Genomic DNA, 20426 nt, shown 5'->3' with positions numbered 1-20426 from the left:
TTTATTTGTTTTCGGCTCAAAGTAGGCCGTAGGCTAGGCAAGGCCAAGCCTGTCACATTGCCATTCAAATTTCTTAACGATACCAAAATTCAATTTTAGTAAGAAATATATACAATAAGAATATTTAACTTTAATACAAGTCACGGTTATTTTCAGCCCTTAGATGTGAAATTAGGGGTTAAAGATATACCAACTTGGTCAAAGCCCTAAAATTTTCAACCTTTATAGTCCACCCCAATTAATCAGAGTTAGTACCTTAATATCGAGTAATTAGACCTTCTAGTAACAAAACTTCAAATAGTATCGATAAATGTGGTTTCAAAACTGAAAATCTTAAAATATATTTTCAACTTTATTTATAAAGTTTAAAGCTTAAAAAATAGTGTAGATCGACAGATCTATGAAAACTTGAAAATATTGAAAATTGATGATCCAAAAATGCATTACAAAATACATTATTTTCAAAGCTTGAAATCCATTTTTTTCTCGTATCCATGTATCTTGATTTCTAGATGATCAATTTAAGGATATTTGAGCATCAAAACAACCTCTTCTCGTGAAATTTTATCTTTTGGGTCGGTTCTGATCAAATCCAGGTCTGGGTCCCACATTATACTTTCAGATCTAGGTCCTGTGACTTCGGATCCGATCGGATCTTGATCCGAATCCCATAATACTTTTTTGGGTCCGAGTATGGGTCGGGCCCAATCCAGACCCGACCCGCTGTCGCCCTACTCATATCCGGAGACCGGAAAGAGAATACAATCGGATAGAGGGAGGGGGAATATTTGGTCGCTCGTGTCAACGACTTTGACACCAAACAAAGAAGCACGTGAAGTCAACAATGCTGTAAAAACAAACGTGTGAGGTGCATGGGCATGTGAACCTTGTGTGTTCCTCTTGCATGCCTCGCGTGAATATGAGTCTCTAATGCATGTATCATAACAACTTGTGTGTGGCCTATTGAGAATATGGAGAGAGAGGCTAAAAGACGGAGAGGATGTATACACTTGTTGAGTAGATTCAAAATCGTTCGAGTTGGCCCAAATTATGATATTTAGGAATTTTAGATAGTCAAAAATTAGGCAAATCTCTCTAGGCTAGGGATATTGTTGTTACTTCTTAAAATGTCCCGAGTCACATTAAAATATGTGAATTTATCTGACTCTGACTGGAATTCGGGGCCGTGACGAGTACGAGCTTGACACCATATTATTAAACTCTACTTGAAAGTTGAAACAAATCCTAAATGAGGCTGGTCCATTTCCGCATCAACCATGTTGTAAATTCTATGATCTTTGAAGTGGTCAAATGAATGTTTCTAATGAAATATAGGAGATAAATATAAGATTGTCTATAAAGATACCATTTATCTTTTTTACATGGAGGTCACAATCATTATTGTCCTTTAAATTTCAGAATAGGTGGTTGTAAGAATGTCATTGAATAGATACAAAATTCCCAAAAAAAAAAATTTGGACATTGTAACTCAGCCCAACCCACCCAATTTGAAATCTCATGAGTGGGAATGATTGTGATATCTATGTACCTAAAGATCTTATAGTCTCTTTGTAGACAATCCTTTTAATTATGGGTGTGGTTTCTATAAGGTTGCAACATTAAACAATCCAATTAAAGCACACGTCAAATTTTTATCATAATATGTAATTTTGATGTAAAAATTCTTAGGATGATATCAAAATCTATTTTCATATTTAATTATAAAATTTTAAACTCTAAAAATAGTTAAACTCATGCAAATATATAAACATATGAAAATCTTGAAAATAGACGGTCTAGATAATGTGTTGCAAGATGCACTATTTCTTGCACTCAAAATCTTATTTTTTTTCATATTCTTATACCTCAGTATCGAGATGATTAATTAGAAGGTTTTTCAATATTAAAACAACTTTTTCCAATGGATTTTTTAGGTGCATATATAATTCTACATTTTAAGGTTGCAACCTTATATAAACTTTTTCCTTTAATTATTGGGTTGTTTTTACTTATTGAACACCTTTTATTTTATTTTTAAAACTAAAAAAAAATTAACACTAAAAAATCTCCTTTCCATTTAATACACATTCAAAATATTAGTACAACAATAATTACTCAAGAAAATCCAAACATTGTTATTGTATGTTGGGTACGGTTCAGTTGTGTCCCTGGATGCAACCATTGTAGTGTTACAAAGTTCAAGAATTTTTTTATGAAACTTTAAGTCTATTCAATGATACGTTTACAACCATCCATTTTGAAATTTAAAGGACAATAATGATTGCGACATCCACATACAAAGAAACCATTTATCTTTTATACATAGATGACACATTCATTCCCACTCCAAATTTGGTAACTTGGGGTGAGTCACAAAGTCCGAGAGATTTTTTTTTTGAAAATTTGTGTCTATTCAATGAAACTGTTTGAGAGTTGTTTTTTTTTTTTGAACTTTGTGTCTATTCAATGACACTCGTATAACCGCCTATTTTGAAATTTAAGAAATAGTATTGTGACATCCATGTACAAAAGATAAATGATCTCTTTGTAGACAATCTCGTAATTAAAAAAATTATTAAAAGAACTTAGAGCGCAACAACCCCATCCCCATCCCCACCCCGGGGTGGGGGGAAGGTAGTTTTAGAATAAGAAAGAAACAAAAAATGTAAACGTAACATCGAAGTGGGGAAATAAGTTAGTCCAAAAACAAAATTATTAAAATAGCATAAAGGGAGGGGTTTGATCATGGATTCTATAAAGGTTTTTGAGACATAATTACTTGCCATTAGTAAGCACAAGTGGATGAAATCAATGAGATACAAGAACCATGAAAGTGCATACTATAGAGTATAGAAGTCTGACGAAATCCAATACTCTTTGTAATGGGCAAGTAGAGTTTCCGGTAGAAGCTAAAGATAGGTTTTGATAAAATTTGGGACAAAATATTTAGAAAAAGTATACAAAGAGACCATTGACTTTTAATATAAGGAAGTCACAATTATTCTTATCCTTTAGATTACAAATCAGGTGGTTGCATGTGTATTATTGACAGACTTTTAGTTAAAAAAAAAAAAATCTCAAACTTTGTAACACTCCTCAAGTCTTCTCATTTGACAAATGATGGCTAGGAGTAATTATGACCTATTTGTAAGAAAAATAAATAGTCAGATAGTATACAATCTCATATCTGTACACTCTTGTAGAGAGTGCAAAACAAAGGTGGACACAATCGCTATAAGAAATAACTATGAAGTCCTACCTCAACATTACACCTTTTTGTTGTCAATTTCTCGTTAAATTCGAAAGAAATGTGGCACTTTCTACAATGGAACACCAGAAGTGAAAGTTGCCTATGGAAGCTGAGAACAGTGTAATATCTAATAACTGAAGATGGTGAAGTCATTCACTTTTCTCACTTGAAAATGCCATATCATAAAAAACATTGGTTTAAGATAGTTTTTAACTAAATCCCATGCATTAATATGGTTATAATCTTTTTAACAAAAGAAATCATCATTAGGGAACTATCATCAATCAATAGAGAAAAAACAAAAATTAATTAACTAATTAATATAATCACATAAATAAGTAATCATGAATATCATAGAATCATACCAAAGAAGGATTGCGCATACAAGAAAATACACTCTGAGCACTCATGCTAAATACGTACAATTGTTTCCTCTTTCTAAAGAGATAATGTTAACTACTAATACATGAGATCTCATGATAAAATGATTCTTAGAATAGAAAAGGGGCTGAGGTCGTAGTGGTAGCCCACCCCATACTTTAGTTGCATGTTATGAATTTTATTCCCTCTGACAAAAAAAAAAAGATAGGGCCCTGTCATCTCCACTGAATTACCAATAACAGAGAAGGATTTCTAAAATCTTTCTATGCCTATTTTGATTATAGATTTTAAATCTTGAAAAAATAAGTATACCTCCTTTTCCAAAATCATAATTCCAAAGCCCAAAAAACCCCCTTCCAGTAAAAAGAAAAAGATGTTTACTCATTACTTTCTTTATTGTCTAAATTATAATATTTAACTTCTTTTTTTTTTTTTCCTTTTTCTAATAACTGAAAGTTGGACTATGCGATCAAGCACGATGTATATAATTGAATTTTTTCTTATTTTTCTTATTACTTATACCGGCAAGACCACTCACAATGTTAAATTATAAACAAATAACTTTTGAAACAAATAAATAAAAGAAAAGAAACATGTTCTCACTTGCTACCACTATTGAATATAATTTCTTAAATCAAAACCTTAACTTATTGCTTTATGGGAAGAGAATATCAAATCACAAATAAAGATTTAAAGAAGTAAAATTGTCAGAGATTGCCTCAATCAGGCTTACTACACCCCACACTGAGTCTCCTTCCCACATCGAGCCTCTTCCTCCCCGTGGTGCTCGGGATCTATAATCAGTCTCTTGATTCTCCTATATATGGCAAAACCCTCGGGATCTATAATCGGTCTCTTGATTCTCCTATATATGGCAAAACCCTCTCAATGACATATGGATCTCAATCTAAAACCAACTACCTAAAGCCTCTCATCAATGCTTTAGTCTTGGTCAAGCTTTTTTTTGTCCTTTTTGTTTGATCTTTAGATCCATGGATTTAAATCTAGAACCAACTACCAAAGAGAGTGGAAGAGATCTACTAGCAATGTGATCCTCGTTTTTGCTATCTAAAAATCAAACCACGATAAGCTAACCTTAGTAATGTGATTCTCCCCTTTGTTACCTAAAATCAAATATTGCTACCCAAAAATCAAACCACCACAAGCCAACATTAGCTTGGGCGTGCCACCTAGAAACGAGCTACCCAAAAATCAAACCACCACAAGCTAACCTTAGCTTGGGTGTGCCACTTAAAAATGAGAGAGAGAGATTAATTGAGCGCTCCCCTTTGGCTTGAGAGAGATTTTGGTTGGGGGCGTGCCACCTAGAAATGAGAGAGAGATTATGGCTTGAGAGATATTTTGGTTGGGGTGTGCCCCATTTAGAAAAACTTGAAAGAGATCTTGAAAATTTAGGAGAGAACTTGAAGCCTTAGGGGATATCTTGAAAACTTATGAGAGATCTTGAAACCCTAGGTGGGGGCGTGCTACTTATAGAGAGATCTTTGAGAGAGAGAGATAAACCCTTAGAGAGATGAGATAATAGGTGTTGAGATTTTATGAGGTGCGATAGCCTCTTTATATAGATTTTGTATGCCTTGGGTCTTAATCCACCATTAATATTCAAAGAAATGAGCTAGAGCTTTATCTTTCATTTCCAATATATATTTGCATCAAATCTTTATATAAAGAAATTATATATCTTATTTTCTATTTTAGTATATGCTATCCTTATTTCTTGGATCCATCAAGATTCAAATATTTACTAAATATTTCAAATATTCAACCTTATAAGTTGGCTATACCCAAAAGAAAAACCAACAAACAATGGGATAACTATCACCCAATCTTGGATCTTGGAGAACAAGTTAGTCCCTATGTGGGGCGTGCCACCCTTTGGTAGTCACACGTGAGCTCCACCCAATCCCACATGTTCTAAATTGGGCACTTATATTTATGGAGGGTCCCAGATAATTTTAAAAAATGTTTTATTTTGTATTTAAAATTTTAAATCTTATATTTTATTTAAAATATTTAAAAAATAATTTATTTTAATTTATAAATCCAAATGACAAAAATAAAATATCAAAAGATTCATAAAAATTCAAATAAACATTCTAAAGTTCATATATCATAAAATTAGTTAAAGCTAATTAATTTTGATGGGAATCAGATCTGTTAGATTTAAGAATTTATCAATATACGGGAGCACTCCACCTTCAACTGCGGACCACGATTCACCTAGTTTTTTCAAATTGACCCAGTAATTCCCATTACACACATTCCATTGCAGTGGCTCATGATTGAACCACCAAAATCAGTCAATAGACTAGGGGATGCAATCACAGTTTATGGATTTCAGGTTCTCCCCTAGAGAAAAAAAAATCATGATCCTCAAGATCATGATGAACCATGACTATATGGTGCATAGGGGTAATCTCTCGCATATATACACGCTCCACCCTCATTGGCGAATTTTAAAATGGCTATCTATGTATATACCGTGCAATGATATAATGATGAGGTTTTAGCCTTGTCTCTAAAAACTATTTATCACACGCAAGGGCCACACAATTCTTTGGCTCTTATCTGGGAATACTCCAACCTCATCAAGGGTTAACCCACTAAACTTTTCTCGGTAGATTCCTATGCACATGTATCTTGGGTTTTTCCAAACTCGGCTGGCTGAGCACGTCGGGCTTAGTCCGAGTATCGGTAAATCGTATTTGCCTAGTATGGCCCACAAGATGACTACATTCCCACTAACTTTATGTTTCACTATATAAAATGCTCATGCAAGCTCTCACAATGCTTTTAAAGGCCACATAAACCCAACAATAACCCCATCTTATAAATAAAATTTGAGATACCTCTTTTAATCTCTACTTAAAGTTCACGATATGAGAGCGATATGAGGGTTCATGGGAGGTTGAAAGAGAGAGAGGGACTAACAGGTTCACAAGTGAGGAAGAGAGAGAATGAACATGGGAGGTTTAACAGGGTTTCGAAAAAGAAAGGGTCATTAAAAAAATTTTAAAAAATAATATTGTAATCTAGACAATAAAAAAGGCACAAAAGCTTTTCTTTTCACTTGAAGGGTGTCCATAGGCTCTTCAAAGACCAGGGGTTAGTTTAGATATACTTTTAGATAGGGGATATACATCTTTTTCCCGTAAAATCTTTAACTTCTTGTGTAATACTTGTCAAAACTTTGTATGGATCAAAGAAATAAAGAAGCAAAATACCTTATCTTTTCTCACTAGAAATTGGCTCAAAACAAGTGGACTAACATCCTCCTAAATGTTGTTGTGGACCAATGGTGGTGAGAAAACAGCAAGGGTGCATCACATTTAACAGTTATTATGCATTACCATCACACAAACAAGCAATGAAACAATGTGCATCATCATACAATCAAAACCTCAATCATGAAAAACAACTATTAAAGACACAAGATTTGCGTGGTTCGACCACAAATCGTTACCTACATCCACAAGAGGATGATGTGAAACTTTACTTATTAATTTAAAAAATCTACAAGATGAATACAATGCCCAATACTTCAATTTACAGCAGCCTTCTTTCTGTTAATACAGAACCCAAAGCACACATAAAATGGGTTGATCCTTGACTCTCACTCACCAAAACAAAGCCTACAATAGGGCTTTAAAGACCCAGCAAAAGTAATAGAAACAAAATTCAAACAAGATAGGAAAGTTGTATCAGGAGAATGAAACAAGATAAGAAAGTGTCTATTACCTAGATAGGAAAAGATAGGAAAGTGTATATTGCCTAGATAGTAAATTGTATATTATACCATTGTATCACCATTACATACACAATGAAAAGAACCACCACAAATTAGTGTGGGGCATAATTGTTTCTAATCTTTTCCTATCTAGGCAATAGACACTTTCCTATCTGGTTTCATTGTCCTCTCAAAAGGAAAGAACAATACAACTTTCCTATCTTGTTTGAATTTTGTTTTTTTTTTCTCTACAAAGTAAGGCAAAACAGGGCACAACAAAACCCTATGAAAGCTTTCCCACTTTCTTCTTCTTTCACACTATTTCTCACTCTAAAACAATGTAAACTTATGAGAGAAAAGTCAAAAGAGAATATAAGACTAACACTTTTTCTCATGAATTTATCTCCTTTACTTTTATCGTTATTCATGAATTACCTCCTTTTTACTTGAAATGTGAGTGAACTACCTCCTTTCACCCATATTATCTCCTTTCACATATAGCATGAGTGAATTGCCTGCTTTCATGTCTCTAAACTGAGTAATAACATAGAACATAACAAAGTATAAATAAAAATATGAGTGCTTTGGATTCGCACAAATAATACTTAATTTCAACTTAGCAGAAGTCAGAGTGATGACTCTCGACAAATATATTAATACCACTCAGCTCTACTTGGTAAATAACAAAGATGAAGTTGAGTCAGAGCCCAATATGGTATATGGAATCTCCATGGAAGAACTCTTCATCTACTCTCTCCTCACCTTTTTCAAACCCAAGAGTTCTCTCATTTTCTTCAAACCCAATCAACTTCTCTTCTCTTATTTTGTGCTTCCAAATATAAATAGGTAAATAAGCAATCTACCAAAGCAATAATTCACATATTTAAAATTAGATATCAAATTTGAATCGAAAATGATGGCTTAGAAGAATCCTCATGGTTAGAAAAGAAGCCCAAAATCCTAAGCGACTTTGGAGCATAAGCAGCAGTACTAAGGGTCATAGCTGGTGCCATATAATGCCAGGGAAAAGTATACACAAAGACCATTTACTCTTAGTTCAAAGAGGTCACTATCACTCTTGTCTGTCAAATTTCAAATTAAGTGGTTGTAAGAGTGTCATTGATTAGACTAAAAAAAAAAATTATAGAACTTTGTGACACACCCTAAATCATCCAATTTGATATCTAATGGCTAGAAGTAAATGTGACATCCTCATAACAAAGATAAATGGTCTCATCGTATATAATCCCATACCTCAAAACTATACCTATTCAGCAAGAACAAATCCTAAGCTTAATCTAAAACATGAAGCATCAGCCCAAAGTGTCCATTCAACAATTTCAAAACCTAAATCTAAAACAAGAAAAATCAGCTCCCCAATTCATTTCATTACTCCTACTTGTACAAGTTTACCAGCATAATTTGAACTGAACGACTAAAAGGACATTATAGGGTTGGCAGTGAGCGAAAGTGCGGTTAAAAACTTCTTCAAATAAATAGTTATTCGCTCTCTAAAAGCGAATAACTAAATAGGGTAGTAATTTCATGCAATGGTTGTATCATAGTATAATGTAACTATACTTTTAGAAAACTATGTTTGTGGTATTTGTAGGACCCCAAAATTTGCATACACACTCTCTTTATCTCAATAATCAATCTCAAAACAATAAAAGCTCGATTTGAACCATCGATATGGTCAAAATGAGCCCCCTCCAACAACAAATCTAGACCATTCATTTGTTGAATTTCAAGATCTTAGCCTTTACAAACTCAAAATCATTTTTTTTCTTTTTTCACATTGTTCATCTAACGATAATATAGCCATCTAAAAAAAATGAAAAAGAAAAAAAATCTTTCTAAAGCCTATATCTAAGCATCTCACCAAAATAGGCAGCCTATGTTAATTGGGCTAAAAAAACACTTTCTAGGTTGCGTTTTCAAATTTTCCTTTTTTGTGATTGTTCATTAGAATGAAAAGAGTGTATATTTCAAACGAAAAGCAATATATGAAAACAAGAAAGAAGAAACAAACGCAAAAGAAAGAGACAACCAATCACAACGCAAAGATATGCGTCGTTCGGCAACGTGCCTATGTCCACAGGAGATTAGAGCTTCTTTAATGGCAATGGAAAATAGGGTTACAATTTGCTCTCTTCCTCACACCTCTTTGTTTTTATCTAATTACAAAGAAATCTGTGTTTTTTCCTTAACCCTTGATGAACCTCCAATAGCAATAATATATATCAAGTCTCAGATAAATGGTACAAATTATCGAAATACCTTTGTACGGATATATATATTAAGTCCCAGATATATCGAATCCATGTATGGATATAAACGTTTGTATAGAGATGATGCTTTAAACAATCAAAGTAAAGCTCACATTCAAATAATGTCGAGGAATGTGGTTTCAATACTATAAATCTTTGTGATAGCCTTAAAATATATTTTTATCTTTAATTATAAAATTTAAAGCTTAAAAAATAATGTAGATCGAGCACGTCTATGAAAACTTTAAAATTTTGAAAATTGATGGTCCAAAAATGAGTTACAAGATGTACTATTTCCATATCTTGAAATCCATTTTTTTCTCACGTCCATGCATCTTGATGTCAATATGATCAATTTGAGGGTATTTGGGCATCAAAACAACGTTTTCTAGTGAAAATTTTGAGGTGGGCTCTAATTTGATTGTTTAGATCCTCGGCTCTATATAAATATTTTCTTGAAAGTAATTGACTTCTTATTATGGGACATCAGAATACCACTTAGAAATGAGAATGGGGTTGGGTTCATGGTGGTAGCACCACTTGTGCTTCTACTAATGTTTAAGCTTCCATTATCACCTAGAGCATTGAAAAAACCATTAACAATTTTATAAAAACCAATACCTTTTGGGTACATGGAGCCGCAAACATATTCGGGCTTAAATGAAACCAATATATTTTCCGGCCCGGTTCTAGCATTTGAGACTGCATCCGGCCGGAAAGCACGAATTATATAACGAATCTCCAAACGTCTCTCTCTTAACTTGTACCTTCATCCAAAAATACCTACACCTCTTCCCCACTCCCTCTCTCTTAGTCTTAACTAGTGTTTGCAAATTCGACTGATCTAATTCGGAACTGACCGGTCAAATCGGAATTAGGCACGGGCTGATCTGGTTGGCCGGGCTAAATTAGATTTATATAATTTAAAAGAAAATTATATAAATCTCAAAAAATAAGGATTTATTAGTAATGTGTTTTTAAAAGTTTTTTTATCATTTTGGCAAAGATTGAAAATTGTTGGGCCATGAAAACTTATTTTTACATTTCCCATCTTTTCTAAAAAAATTTAAAAATACTTTTGGGCACAAATCAATTTTTAAAAATTTGTTTTTTAACTAATTTTCAAGTTTATTTGGATGTGTTTTGTTTAATTATATTTTAAATATATTTTTTATATTTGCAGTGATCCTATGAGACTCTCTCACATCCATGTGTGTAAGACCGAAAGGATCACTATTAAATTTGACACAGATCTTTAGAAGAGTCAAGCCCCACACCCATGTGATAATTTTTCTAGATATCTATGTTAAATTTAATGGACCGATTAAATTTAGCATAGATATCTAGAAAAATTATTACATGGATGTGAAAGGGTATCATAGGATCATTACTTATATATATATATTTAACATTTTTTGGACCAGTCGGGACTTGCCTTGTAGGGGTAGCAATGGGCTTAGTGACCCAACCCGATCGGCCCAGCCCAAAAAAGCTAGGGCATAGGCCAAGGCACGAGAGGCCTGCCCCGGCCCTAAAACGAGGTCCTTGGCCAAGACATGAGTGGCCCGACCCGACTCTTATTTTATTTTATTTTATTGGTTTTATTTAATTTTATCTAATAAAGCCCGGCCCATATTCAATTCTATGGCCTGTTGAACCGGCAAGTCAACCGATTCAGCAATTACCCGATTTCGAGTCCTGTTTCTTTCTCCTCGCTCTCTCGCACCTCTCATTTCTTTGTCTGGCCTCGCTCACAAAGCCCTCTCTTTCATAAAGCCGTCTCTCCCTCCCCTCTCTTTCTCTCTAGACGCAGATCGACCACCTCTCTCTCTAAAATCAGATTACCAACAAAAAGAGCAAAGCTGCAGATCGACCACCTCTCTCTCTGTAAAATCATATTACCAACGAAAGGTATACATTTTTTGTTTGGTTCCAGAAATTGGGTGTTTTTTAGGGTTTCCTATCTATTTTATGTCTGTTACGATTGTAATTCATGGACAATTGATGGGGTTTGTTTTTTACCCTTTTTTGGATGGTTGATTGTTCTCTGATAAAAAGGTGAAAGATTGTCTTTGGATGATTATGTGAGCTGATTTTCTCAGCTTTATTATTAGTAGGATTCTTAATAAGCTATTTTACCTTTGTCTGCTTTTTTGGGTTTTTGTTTCCATTATCTATATTTTGTTTCAACTTTCAAGTTTTACAATACTTCTTTGGCCATCATTCAATGTCAAGAAGGTTTTACTTTAAAGCATTGAGCTTGTATTGGCATCTAATACTTATCTACTTCAATCAATTTGTTCATATTCCATAGAGCTTTTGTATTTGTGATTTGGTTGCTGCGTTGCATCTAGAAGCCCTCGACGTTTTTATGGAACCAGTGTTTGAGAATTTCTGGAGTAAGTTTTCTTCTTGAAAGGCTAGTATCTCTCTCTTGAAGATCATGTGGTGCTCATTTAGGAAACAATGGCCAGCAATTCAATACATTTTTTGAGATGGTGATGGTGATGATGATGATGGAGAAGTTAGAATTTATGGGAGTTGGACTGAATCGGGGACGGATGCTTCACAAAATCATTTGTGCAGTTGCGAATGGGTTTTCAGAACAAAGGGGGATGGATGAATAAGGAAATAAAGAGCTTAGGCCTACATACATATGGTTCATTTGCATTAAGGTAAGCATCTAATTGAGAACTTGAGATTTGAGCTTTAACAGAGATTCTGAGTATAGGAAATGGTTTTGTGGAGAATTACCATTGGGGTTTAGTATGGTTCAACTGAGGCATGATTGGTGATAGGGGAAGGTTTCCTAGGTTATCAGTGGCATGGAAAGAGAGGAGAATGTATATGTGTTAAAAGTGTTCAGGTTAGGGTGCAGTCATGGGGTGTCATATTGTGAAGATATTAGGTTTTGGGAGTGAATTATCTCATGATAGATTTGGGGGAAGTATTCATTTGTTTTTGGAAGCATTTATTTGTTTTTGAGGAGGTTGCTACTTACTTTTTGTGGGATCTTTGTGGGGAATCCAAGAGTGATTGGTCTTTTCTTTTGTGACAGGAAGAGTATGTGGAACTTTCAAAAAAAAAAAAACAGGAAGAGTATGTGGGTTCAACAAGGTATTTAGCAGGTGTCATTTTGAAAGGCTTTCTGCATGAATGATTGGGTGTGTAAATTCCAGTAAGGTACAGGTCGATGCTCTAATTCGTGGAGTAGGTTTTTCCTGGTCCTATCTTTGGCCCTATGTTCTTGGAAGGTGGTCCTATCTTTGGTCCTATGAGGGATTGACTACCTTTTTTCTATGTCAGTTTTGGTGGGGGAGTGGGGTGGGAAGGGGGGGTTTAACTAAGCATGAATCAGGTATCGTTAGAAGGCTATTTGGTGTGTAAATTCCGGTAAGGCAGATGCCAGAGCTCTAATTTGTGGAGTAGGTTTTCCTCAGGTTCTATTTGCCTTAGTTCATTGAAGACAACTCAATGAATAGGCCATCAATGAGGGACTGATTACATGGAGGCTGGTGTATGAATTTTAGGAAATCAAAGTTGACGAAAACCATGGAATGCTCATCACAAAGTTAGTTATCGTGCTAGAGTGATGCCACTTGATATCGTATGTGTTTTGGGTGTCCATGCCATTATTTTGGCTCTTTTTAGTTTTATTTTTATTTTTATTTTTATTTTTTTTGCCATGTACCATTTTGATAATTTTTTTTCCATAAAAATTTATTGTGAAACAAAAGAAATTCATTGTGAACAAATTGAAACTAGAAATATATTAGTTGTCTTATCAATCAATTCATCATGTATCAAAGAGTACAATATAATCATTAAAGATCTAAGAGAAATACTGTAGAGACCCATAAATTATAGTGTCCGAGCTAGTGAGAATGCGAGATCGGGCTAAGGGCCGATTGAAAAGATTGATTTCAATTCTAAACCTTTATTTTATGAATTTTAACTTATATGGGCCACTAAAACTTTGAGGAATCCTTGATTGAGTGGTCGCTTTAATTGTTAACACTTGAAAGTTATATTGATCTATGTTGAAAGCGTGGGCGGTATATGGTGTTTGTTATTTGAAGCTAGTGTTTGAAGTTCAATTTAAGTAAAATTTAAATTACTCACTCTGTTACAATGAGTTCTCCAGAAATCATCTGGGTGGGGGTTTGGAACAGGTGGTAATAATTGCTAGGTTTGGAACTCCGGAGCTATTATATTTTTGGTGGAAATGGTAGTAGTGTCACTTTTTTTTTTTTGGCAATGGATTGCGTTTCAGATCAGCACTTGGGGTTAAGTTTCTAACATTCTGCAATTTGCAACAATTTAGAGGCTAGTGTGAGGGTATATACAAGATAGGTATGATTTGGTGTTTGCACTTCCATTGAAACCTCAAATAAAGTGTTTTGAGCCATAGTTAATGTGATTGGTAGTGAGATTAGATCCTAGATCGGGATCGGGAACTGCGAGTTTGAGAGATGCATGAAGATCCATGGGATAGTGATCGAGATCCATACACCGTAACTTAAAGTGTTCGTGATCCCAATATGAAGGGAGTGCGGTCCAAATTTGTCCAGGATCAAATGATAAAATATATGGGATTGAGATCCATTGAACTCAGAACCGAGGCTCCCCAAGAGCACTTAACTAGGGACTCTAGCTTGGGAATGAAATCCTGTGAACAATTTGATAAATATGTTTTCTGAACTCGAAAACCAAAGTATCATTAAATACAAAGAATCCTACTTTTAAAACATTTTTAATTTTTTGTTATCATTGGAGTGTGTTTCTTCAGTGAGAAGTAAAATTGAAAGCCCAAAGTGAGGATTTAAATTTCAGTCCTCAGGCATGAAAGAAGCTCTTGTGTTTCATGAAAATGCAATGTCTTTGCTTTCCCTCGTTTGGGTCCTTACATGTGATTAGGCATGCAACTGGTCAAATGCTCTCTAGATTCAAAGGGAAAAAAAAAGGTCTAGAAGCAAAGAAAGGTTCAACCTGCAAAGATCTCTGCGGTGGTGGATATGGTCAATAAGAGGGCATTAGAGACAATGAGCAATTGTCTAATCTTATAGAGCTTCCAATAAATGAATGAAATTCATTTAGGGTAGGACATGGCGAAGCTGTAGCTTTGCAACTGGTCACCTTCATCATCTTCGGGTTCCATAACATAATACCGCAACAGCTTGTATGTTTTGGTGTTTATTTTCTTGACTTACAAGTTCAAAGTTCATATTTCAAGCTTCAAACCGTGGTTGCCGTTGTAGGTATTGGAATTGTTTCTCAATTGGTTATCTCTATATTGAAAGCCAATTCAGATTTCAGAATTTTTGGAGAACTATTGTCTGAGAGAGAGAGAGGTAGGGGGGGTGAGAGATTATGGGCTAGTGAGTTAGAGAGTGGATAGGTGGGGAAAGAGGGGTTTGTTCAGTGCATGAGACTCAAAATGTGCTAGTGATCTTCGGTGCCAATGTAAAAGAAACTCAATTCCATGTTGGTGGAGGTTCGATTCCAATTACTCATGGACCTATGATTTGGATGAGAGGATCTGGATCCCATTAACCAGGGAACTAGATCCCCAATTTTGCAGATTGAGATCCCTAAATTCAGAAAATGTCTGAAATCGAGATCCCTTGTCCCAGAGTGGAAGATCGAGCTTCTGGAACTGGAGCGACCACCTTCTTGGGAGATCCTGGTAACTATGTTTCAAGCTCTTTGGATATTTACATTATTAGGAGGGAAATAGATAGCATACTTCAATTATTAAGAAGAAAAAAAAGATACAGAACTTGGGTGTGGAAGAATCGCATCATGTTCAATTCGGGATCATTCTATACGGGCTTGATATTAGGATTCAATCATTCTTCCATAGTTCACTTGGTATGTAACTCCAAATGGTACATGCATTTGTGGGGTTGAGCCTGCAAAATATCTTGACAGTGAATATCACTAAGAGTAAGGGATCCAGATCCCTGTTACTCCAAGTAGCATAAGCTTTGGTGTAGTTGAGCCTGCAATATATCTTGGTGGTGAGGAATCCAGATCCCTAAAATGTGTGCTATTTGACGAGAGGATGCTGAATCTAATAGCCATCTTCTACTCCCAATTGTAGGGTGGCCAGGTTATTTTAGTCTTACATGAGTTGCATGATTTCTCCTGAGGTACGACAATCTCTCCTAGAGGTCTTTCGGCATGCCGGGCTTGCGTTCTGTTGACTCCCAAATGCTTCCTTTTATGGAGAATGAGCTTTCTCCCTATCCTTTGGGGCATGTGGAAGGAACACAATAATTATAATTTCAAAGGGATCAATTTAAGGGAGATGCATAAGGATCAGTGAGTCAATTTCCCTTTCAGAACTATGTTATCAATATGGATATGCATCGGTGTTCGACATAGGCACAAGTGTTAGAAATGCTAATCCCAAAATTTTCTCTTTTTGATGTAATGCATCTGACATCATGGTAAGGAGGGAGGTGGGATTGAAAGTGAGATTGAGCAATGCATGTCCAAGTTCCATAGAGCCAGACTTTACTAGTATTTGGTTGACAGATCTCTGGATGGTTTAGAGGCTCAGCTATTTTCCCTCTCCTTGCCTTGGTTTGAGGTTGAACCTTTTGGCTGCATGGGTATTCGAAGCTCTACTTTGGTTGTTGCTATTGCGGCAATTTGAGGCTATCGATGTTTAAGATGTCCTTTGCTAAAGCGAGATGATGGTGATAAGATCATTAGTTGAGTTCTTTGGGGGGCGGTCCTTTGTCGTCAATGAGCTGCTTTTCTTGCCATCTCTCTGACATTTTAATAATTGGCCATTTATCAAAAGAAAAAGCTTTAAACTACTCTTATTTCTTCTTTCAAGTTGAAGGCGCGCACTTTGGCCTTAAAGGCATGAGGCAAAACTTTGTATGTAACATATCGTCTATGTTTCTTTGTGCCTCTCATCCTCACATTTTGAGGCGTTTGTGATGCTTGTGTTGTGACCTACATCTTGAGACACTCGGAACTCTATTAGCTATTTAATCTCAAATTAAGTTCTTTGAATGAGCTATTCAATAATGGGTCCGGTCTGTATCGTATACTTGTTTATATCTTGTATAGATACTTAGCTATTAACCGGTCCCTCAACCATGTGATGTCAGTAGTGGATGGTTGGGAGTTGTCGTTCCCTCTACTCAAAATCTATTTAGATTTTCAATATATTTGAGCTAAGGAACGAAACCCTAGCCGTCAATTAGATAGCCTTGTAGATATGCACAAGCACCCTCCAATGGTTTGGATTAGGAAGGAAAAAATATCGACGACCACAAATACATTTATTTTTTTATTTTATTTTTTCTACAAATTGGAATAACTTTAAATTATGGGCTTCCACACTTCTCAATCAGGCACACCTAAATAAATAAATAAATAAGATTTACAAAACATAAATGGACCAAAATACCCCTAAAACATTCAGAGGTATTTTGATCAATTTATTTTTTTTGTATCATTTTCTTTGTATTTTTTAGGTGTGCATAAGCATGGTGGACACACCTTCAAAATCTCATGTCAATCCATATGTAGAAAAGAAAAGGAAAAAACTAAAATTCAAAGACTTCATATAATCACAGCAGTCCATTTTCTTCCCTTCTAATCTGAACTGTTGGAGTGTTCTTGTGCATCATTTGAGCATCCATATAATGTGGACGCTATACTAACCCATAGTATATTTTTAATTTATAAGATATTACATTCCCATCTTACAGCCTTTTTTTTCAAATATAAATGGTTCATCTCTCTCTCTCTTTCTCTCTTTCTCTCTCTCTCTCTCACACACACACACATTGGAATTTGGGTGCATAGTGCTAGACTCCCCTATGGTGTAGAATGCATTTGAATTTCCTGAAACTGAATATTTGATAATATTTATAGGCCTCTCCTTTCTGAAGAATTAGGAAGCTGTGAGAGAGAGAGAAAGAGAGAGAGAGAGAGAGAGAGAGAGAGAGAGAGAGAGAGTGAGAGTTGTCTGTCCTGCTATTGATTGAATTAATCCTCAGTGCAACTATGTACAACTATGTATATCATGCTTTTCTTTTTCTGGTCAGTAAGTATACATGTCATGTTGCTTTTACTCATGGATATTGTGTTATCATTTCAGGCAGTTTTACCCAAATTGTGTAAACTAATCTCGCCAGCTGCTCTGAGAAGTTTGTTCAAGCACATCTGACAGGTATTTGGAGATTTGAACTTGGGCAGCCAATTCGGAGCTGTTTACTTTTCAGTTGAGTAGGATATTTGCCTTTGTGAATGCAAAACCATTTACTCAAAACAATGGAAACGTGGAAATTCAAACTTTAGCTCTTTAAAGGTTTAATGCTTTTCAAGGTAATTTTAAGTCTTGCTTCAAAACAATTTCGAAAACTTTACTATCACCCACTGCTAACTGCTGGGCAGAGTAGGAAGTCAATTCCACTCTCTTGAGGACCTTTCAACGAATGGGTTTCTCTGGGCTTTCAATGAGGAACATGCATTGTATTTATTTATATCATAGATTCTCTTGCTCCAAAACTATTTTGAAAATTTTTACTTTTGACTCTGCTCAATGCTGGACTTTGAAGTCAATTTCTCTATCAGGAACCATTGAACAAATGGGGGTTTCCAAATGAGGAATATGCACACACACACACCCTGCAATACCATGTCAGTTGATGAGGTCATTTAGTACATTATTCGATGATGGTTAGCTTATATGTAAAGAAACCATTTACACATGTGGAATTCTAAAGCTGCCATCTGAATTTTTATACAGGAATGGGTCTTTGGACCTTGCTTGAAGGCTGTCTACTTCTTGCAAATGCGGTGGCCATACTCAATGAAGATCGGTTTCTTGCACCTCGGGGGTGGACCCCGTCAGAAGTCATGGGTGGCAGGACAAAATCTTTAAAAGCCCAGGTTGTCGGGTTCATATATTCTAGTCGATATTGGAGGTATCCTCTTATACTTGCAAATATCATTACGATGATTCTAATGCTCTTTTGGGGCTAAGACTTCATGTGTCAGTATGAGATGAATATCACATCAGTTTGTTGTGGGGTTTTAGAAATTCATATATTGTAAGAGTTACTGATTTTGTCATCAAACGCACTTGATTTGCTTCCCATAACATTGACTGGTGTGTTTTAATTGCTCCTTCCAGTTGCAAAGTTGAATTGGGATTTTGTTTTAGGGATGAACAAAATACCATCTGAACCCTTGAAAACAAAAAGCTTGTATGCCCCTCATCTGAGCATCTCCTACCCAAATGTTCCCTCGTCCTCTTATTGTAGAATTTCAGATTCCAGGCTTTTAAGTTCCCCTTTTATTACCTCGACATTCCACCACAGGGCATGTGCACACATGTCAACATCTCTAGACAAGGGTAGAATTTATTATAGTAAAATATATCAAGAAGTTCAAGCTTGGATGCGTGAACTGGGGACATGGCGAATAAAAACCTCGTTCTACCACTCCACAAGTTGCTCCTACATGTCTGTGATGGGTAGTTTTATTTGTATATTCATTAATGATATAATTATGTGTGTGTGTGTGATATGGTGTTGTTGAATCAACTGGGTCATCTTTCACATGCATCCCACCTCCAAAATCAATCGTAGAGATGAATTTGGATCCAAAACATGAGCGTTTGATGACCATGACAACCATGAGTCTAAATAAGAAAAATATTAGATTTTAAAATTATAAAGTTATTGCCCCATCTTTTTAATTTTTTTGTTGGAGGGACCTTTTCTGCAATCCTTCTTAAAGATGGATGGTTGCGTCCTTTGATGCATCTATATATATATATAAAAGAAAAGTCTTTCCAATGTTTATAGGCGAAAATAAACAGTGATTTCTTTCATTTTCATCATCGTTCAAAGTTTTTCGCACGGTCACGATTGTCTTGTAGTATTTCAATTTTCATTTTTTTTTATAAATTGGAATAATCTGATATTTGAAGCGTGTGTACAGTGAGACGTACTTATTAAAAATATGAAAAAAAATCTTTTGTATAATATAAATTGATTAAAATACCCTCGTAAATTTTTAAAAGTATTTTGGTCAATTAATATTTTGTAAATTATTTTTTTATATTTTTTTAGATTCTCTTATTTTTTATAAATACACGCTTCAAATTTCAGATCATTCTGATTCGTAAAAAAAAAAAATGAAAATTGAAACACTACCGGACAACTGTGACCGTGCGATGAACTTTGGACGGTGATGAGCATAGGCGAAATCACTGTTCATTTTCGCATATAGGTATATGGAAAATACTATGCAACGCCTATATGCAAAAATGAACAGTGATTTCCCCTATGTTCATCACTGTTCAAAGTTCATCGTTCGGTCGCAGTTGTCTGGTAGTGTTTCATTTTTTTTTTACAAATCAGAATGACTTGAAATTTAGAGTGTGCATTCATCAAAAATAGAGAAATCTTCGATAATTATAAAAAAAATATTTTACATGAAAAGAATCGACCAAAATACCTTCGAAAAGTTTTGAGGGTATTTTGGTCAATTTATTTTTTGTGAATAATTTTTTTTTATATTTTTATTAGATGTGTTTCAGTAAGATGTATATATCTTTCAAATTTCAGGTCATTTTGATTTGTAGAAAAATAAAACACTATCAAACAATCGTGATCGCGCAATGAAATTTGGACGGTGATGAGGGTAGGTAAAATCACTATTCAATTTCGTCTATAGACGTTGGAAAGACTTTTCTTATATATATCCCTTCGATCAAGTCAAGAAGTATGGGTAGGCTCCG

The 20426-nt window shown here is 35.0% G+C and overlaps 1 protein-coding gene across 4 annotated transcripts; it reads left to right on the top strand.

Moving 5' to 3' along the window:
• Nucleotides 1-11319: 11319 nt before the first annotated feature.
• LOC18441413 (uncharacterized) lies at nt 11320-18779 on the top strand. 4 transcript variants are annotated; one of them, XM_088851929.1, is made up of 4 exons: nt 11320-11560; nt 17775-17846; nt 18251-18316; nt 18426-18779. In XM_088851929.1, exon 4 carries the CDS (start codon nt 18428-18430, stop codon nt 18659-18661), a length of 234 nt encoding a protein of 77 aa, XP_088708055.1. In that variant the 5' UTR covers nt 11320-11560; nt 17775-17846; nt 18251-18316; nt 18426-18427; the 3' UTR covers nt 18662-18779. The 4 variants fall into 4 exon arrangements, with proteins under 4 accessions (XP_088708055.1, XP_088708054.1, XP_088708056.1 ...); XM_088851928.1 differs by having other exon boundaries at nt 18251-18329; XM_088851930.1 differs by lacking the exon at nt 18251-18316 and having other exon boundaries at nt 17775-17897.
• Nucleotides 18780-20426: the final 1647 nt, after the last annotated feature.

Source organism: Amborella trichopoda, chromosome 11, assembly GCF_054954075.1.
Source record: "Amborella trichopoda isolate Santa Cruz 75 chromosome 11, AtrichopodaSantaCruz75HAP2 v2.0, whole genome shotgun sequence".
Taxonomy (NCBI): domain Eukaryota; kingdom Viridiplantae; phylum Streptophyta; class Magnoliopsida; order Amborellales; family Amborellaceae; genus Amborella; species Amborella trichopoda.
Note: the sequence above shows the minus strand (reverse complement) of the source record. Positions and strands in the feature narration are given on the sequence as shown.

Excerpts from the sequence above, each read along its gene's own strand:
- LOC18441413 (XM_088851929.1), top strand. The coding sequence starts at position 18,428 with ATGGGTCTTTGGACCTTGCTTGAAGGCTGTCTACTTCTTGCAAATGCG.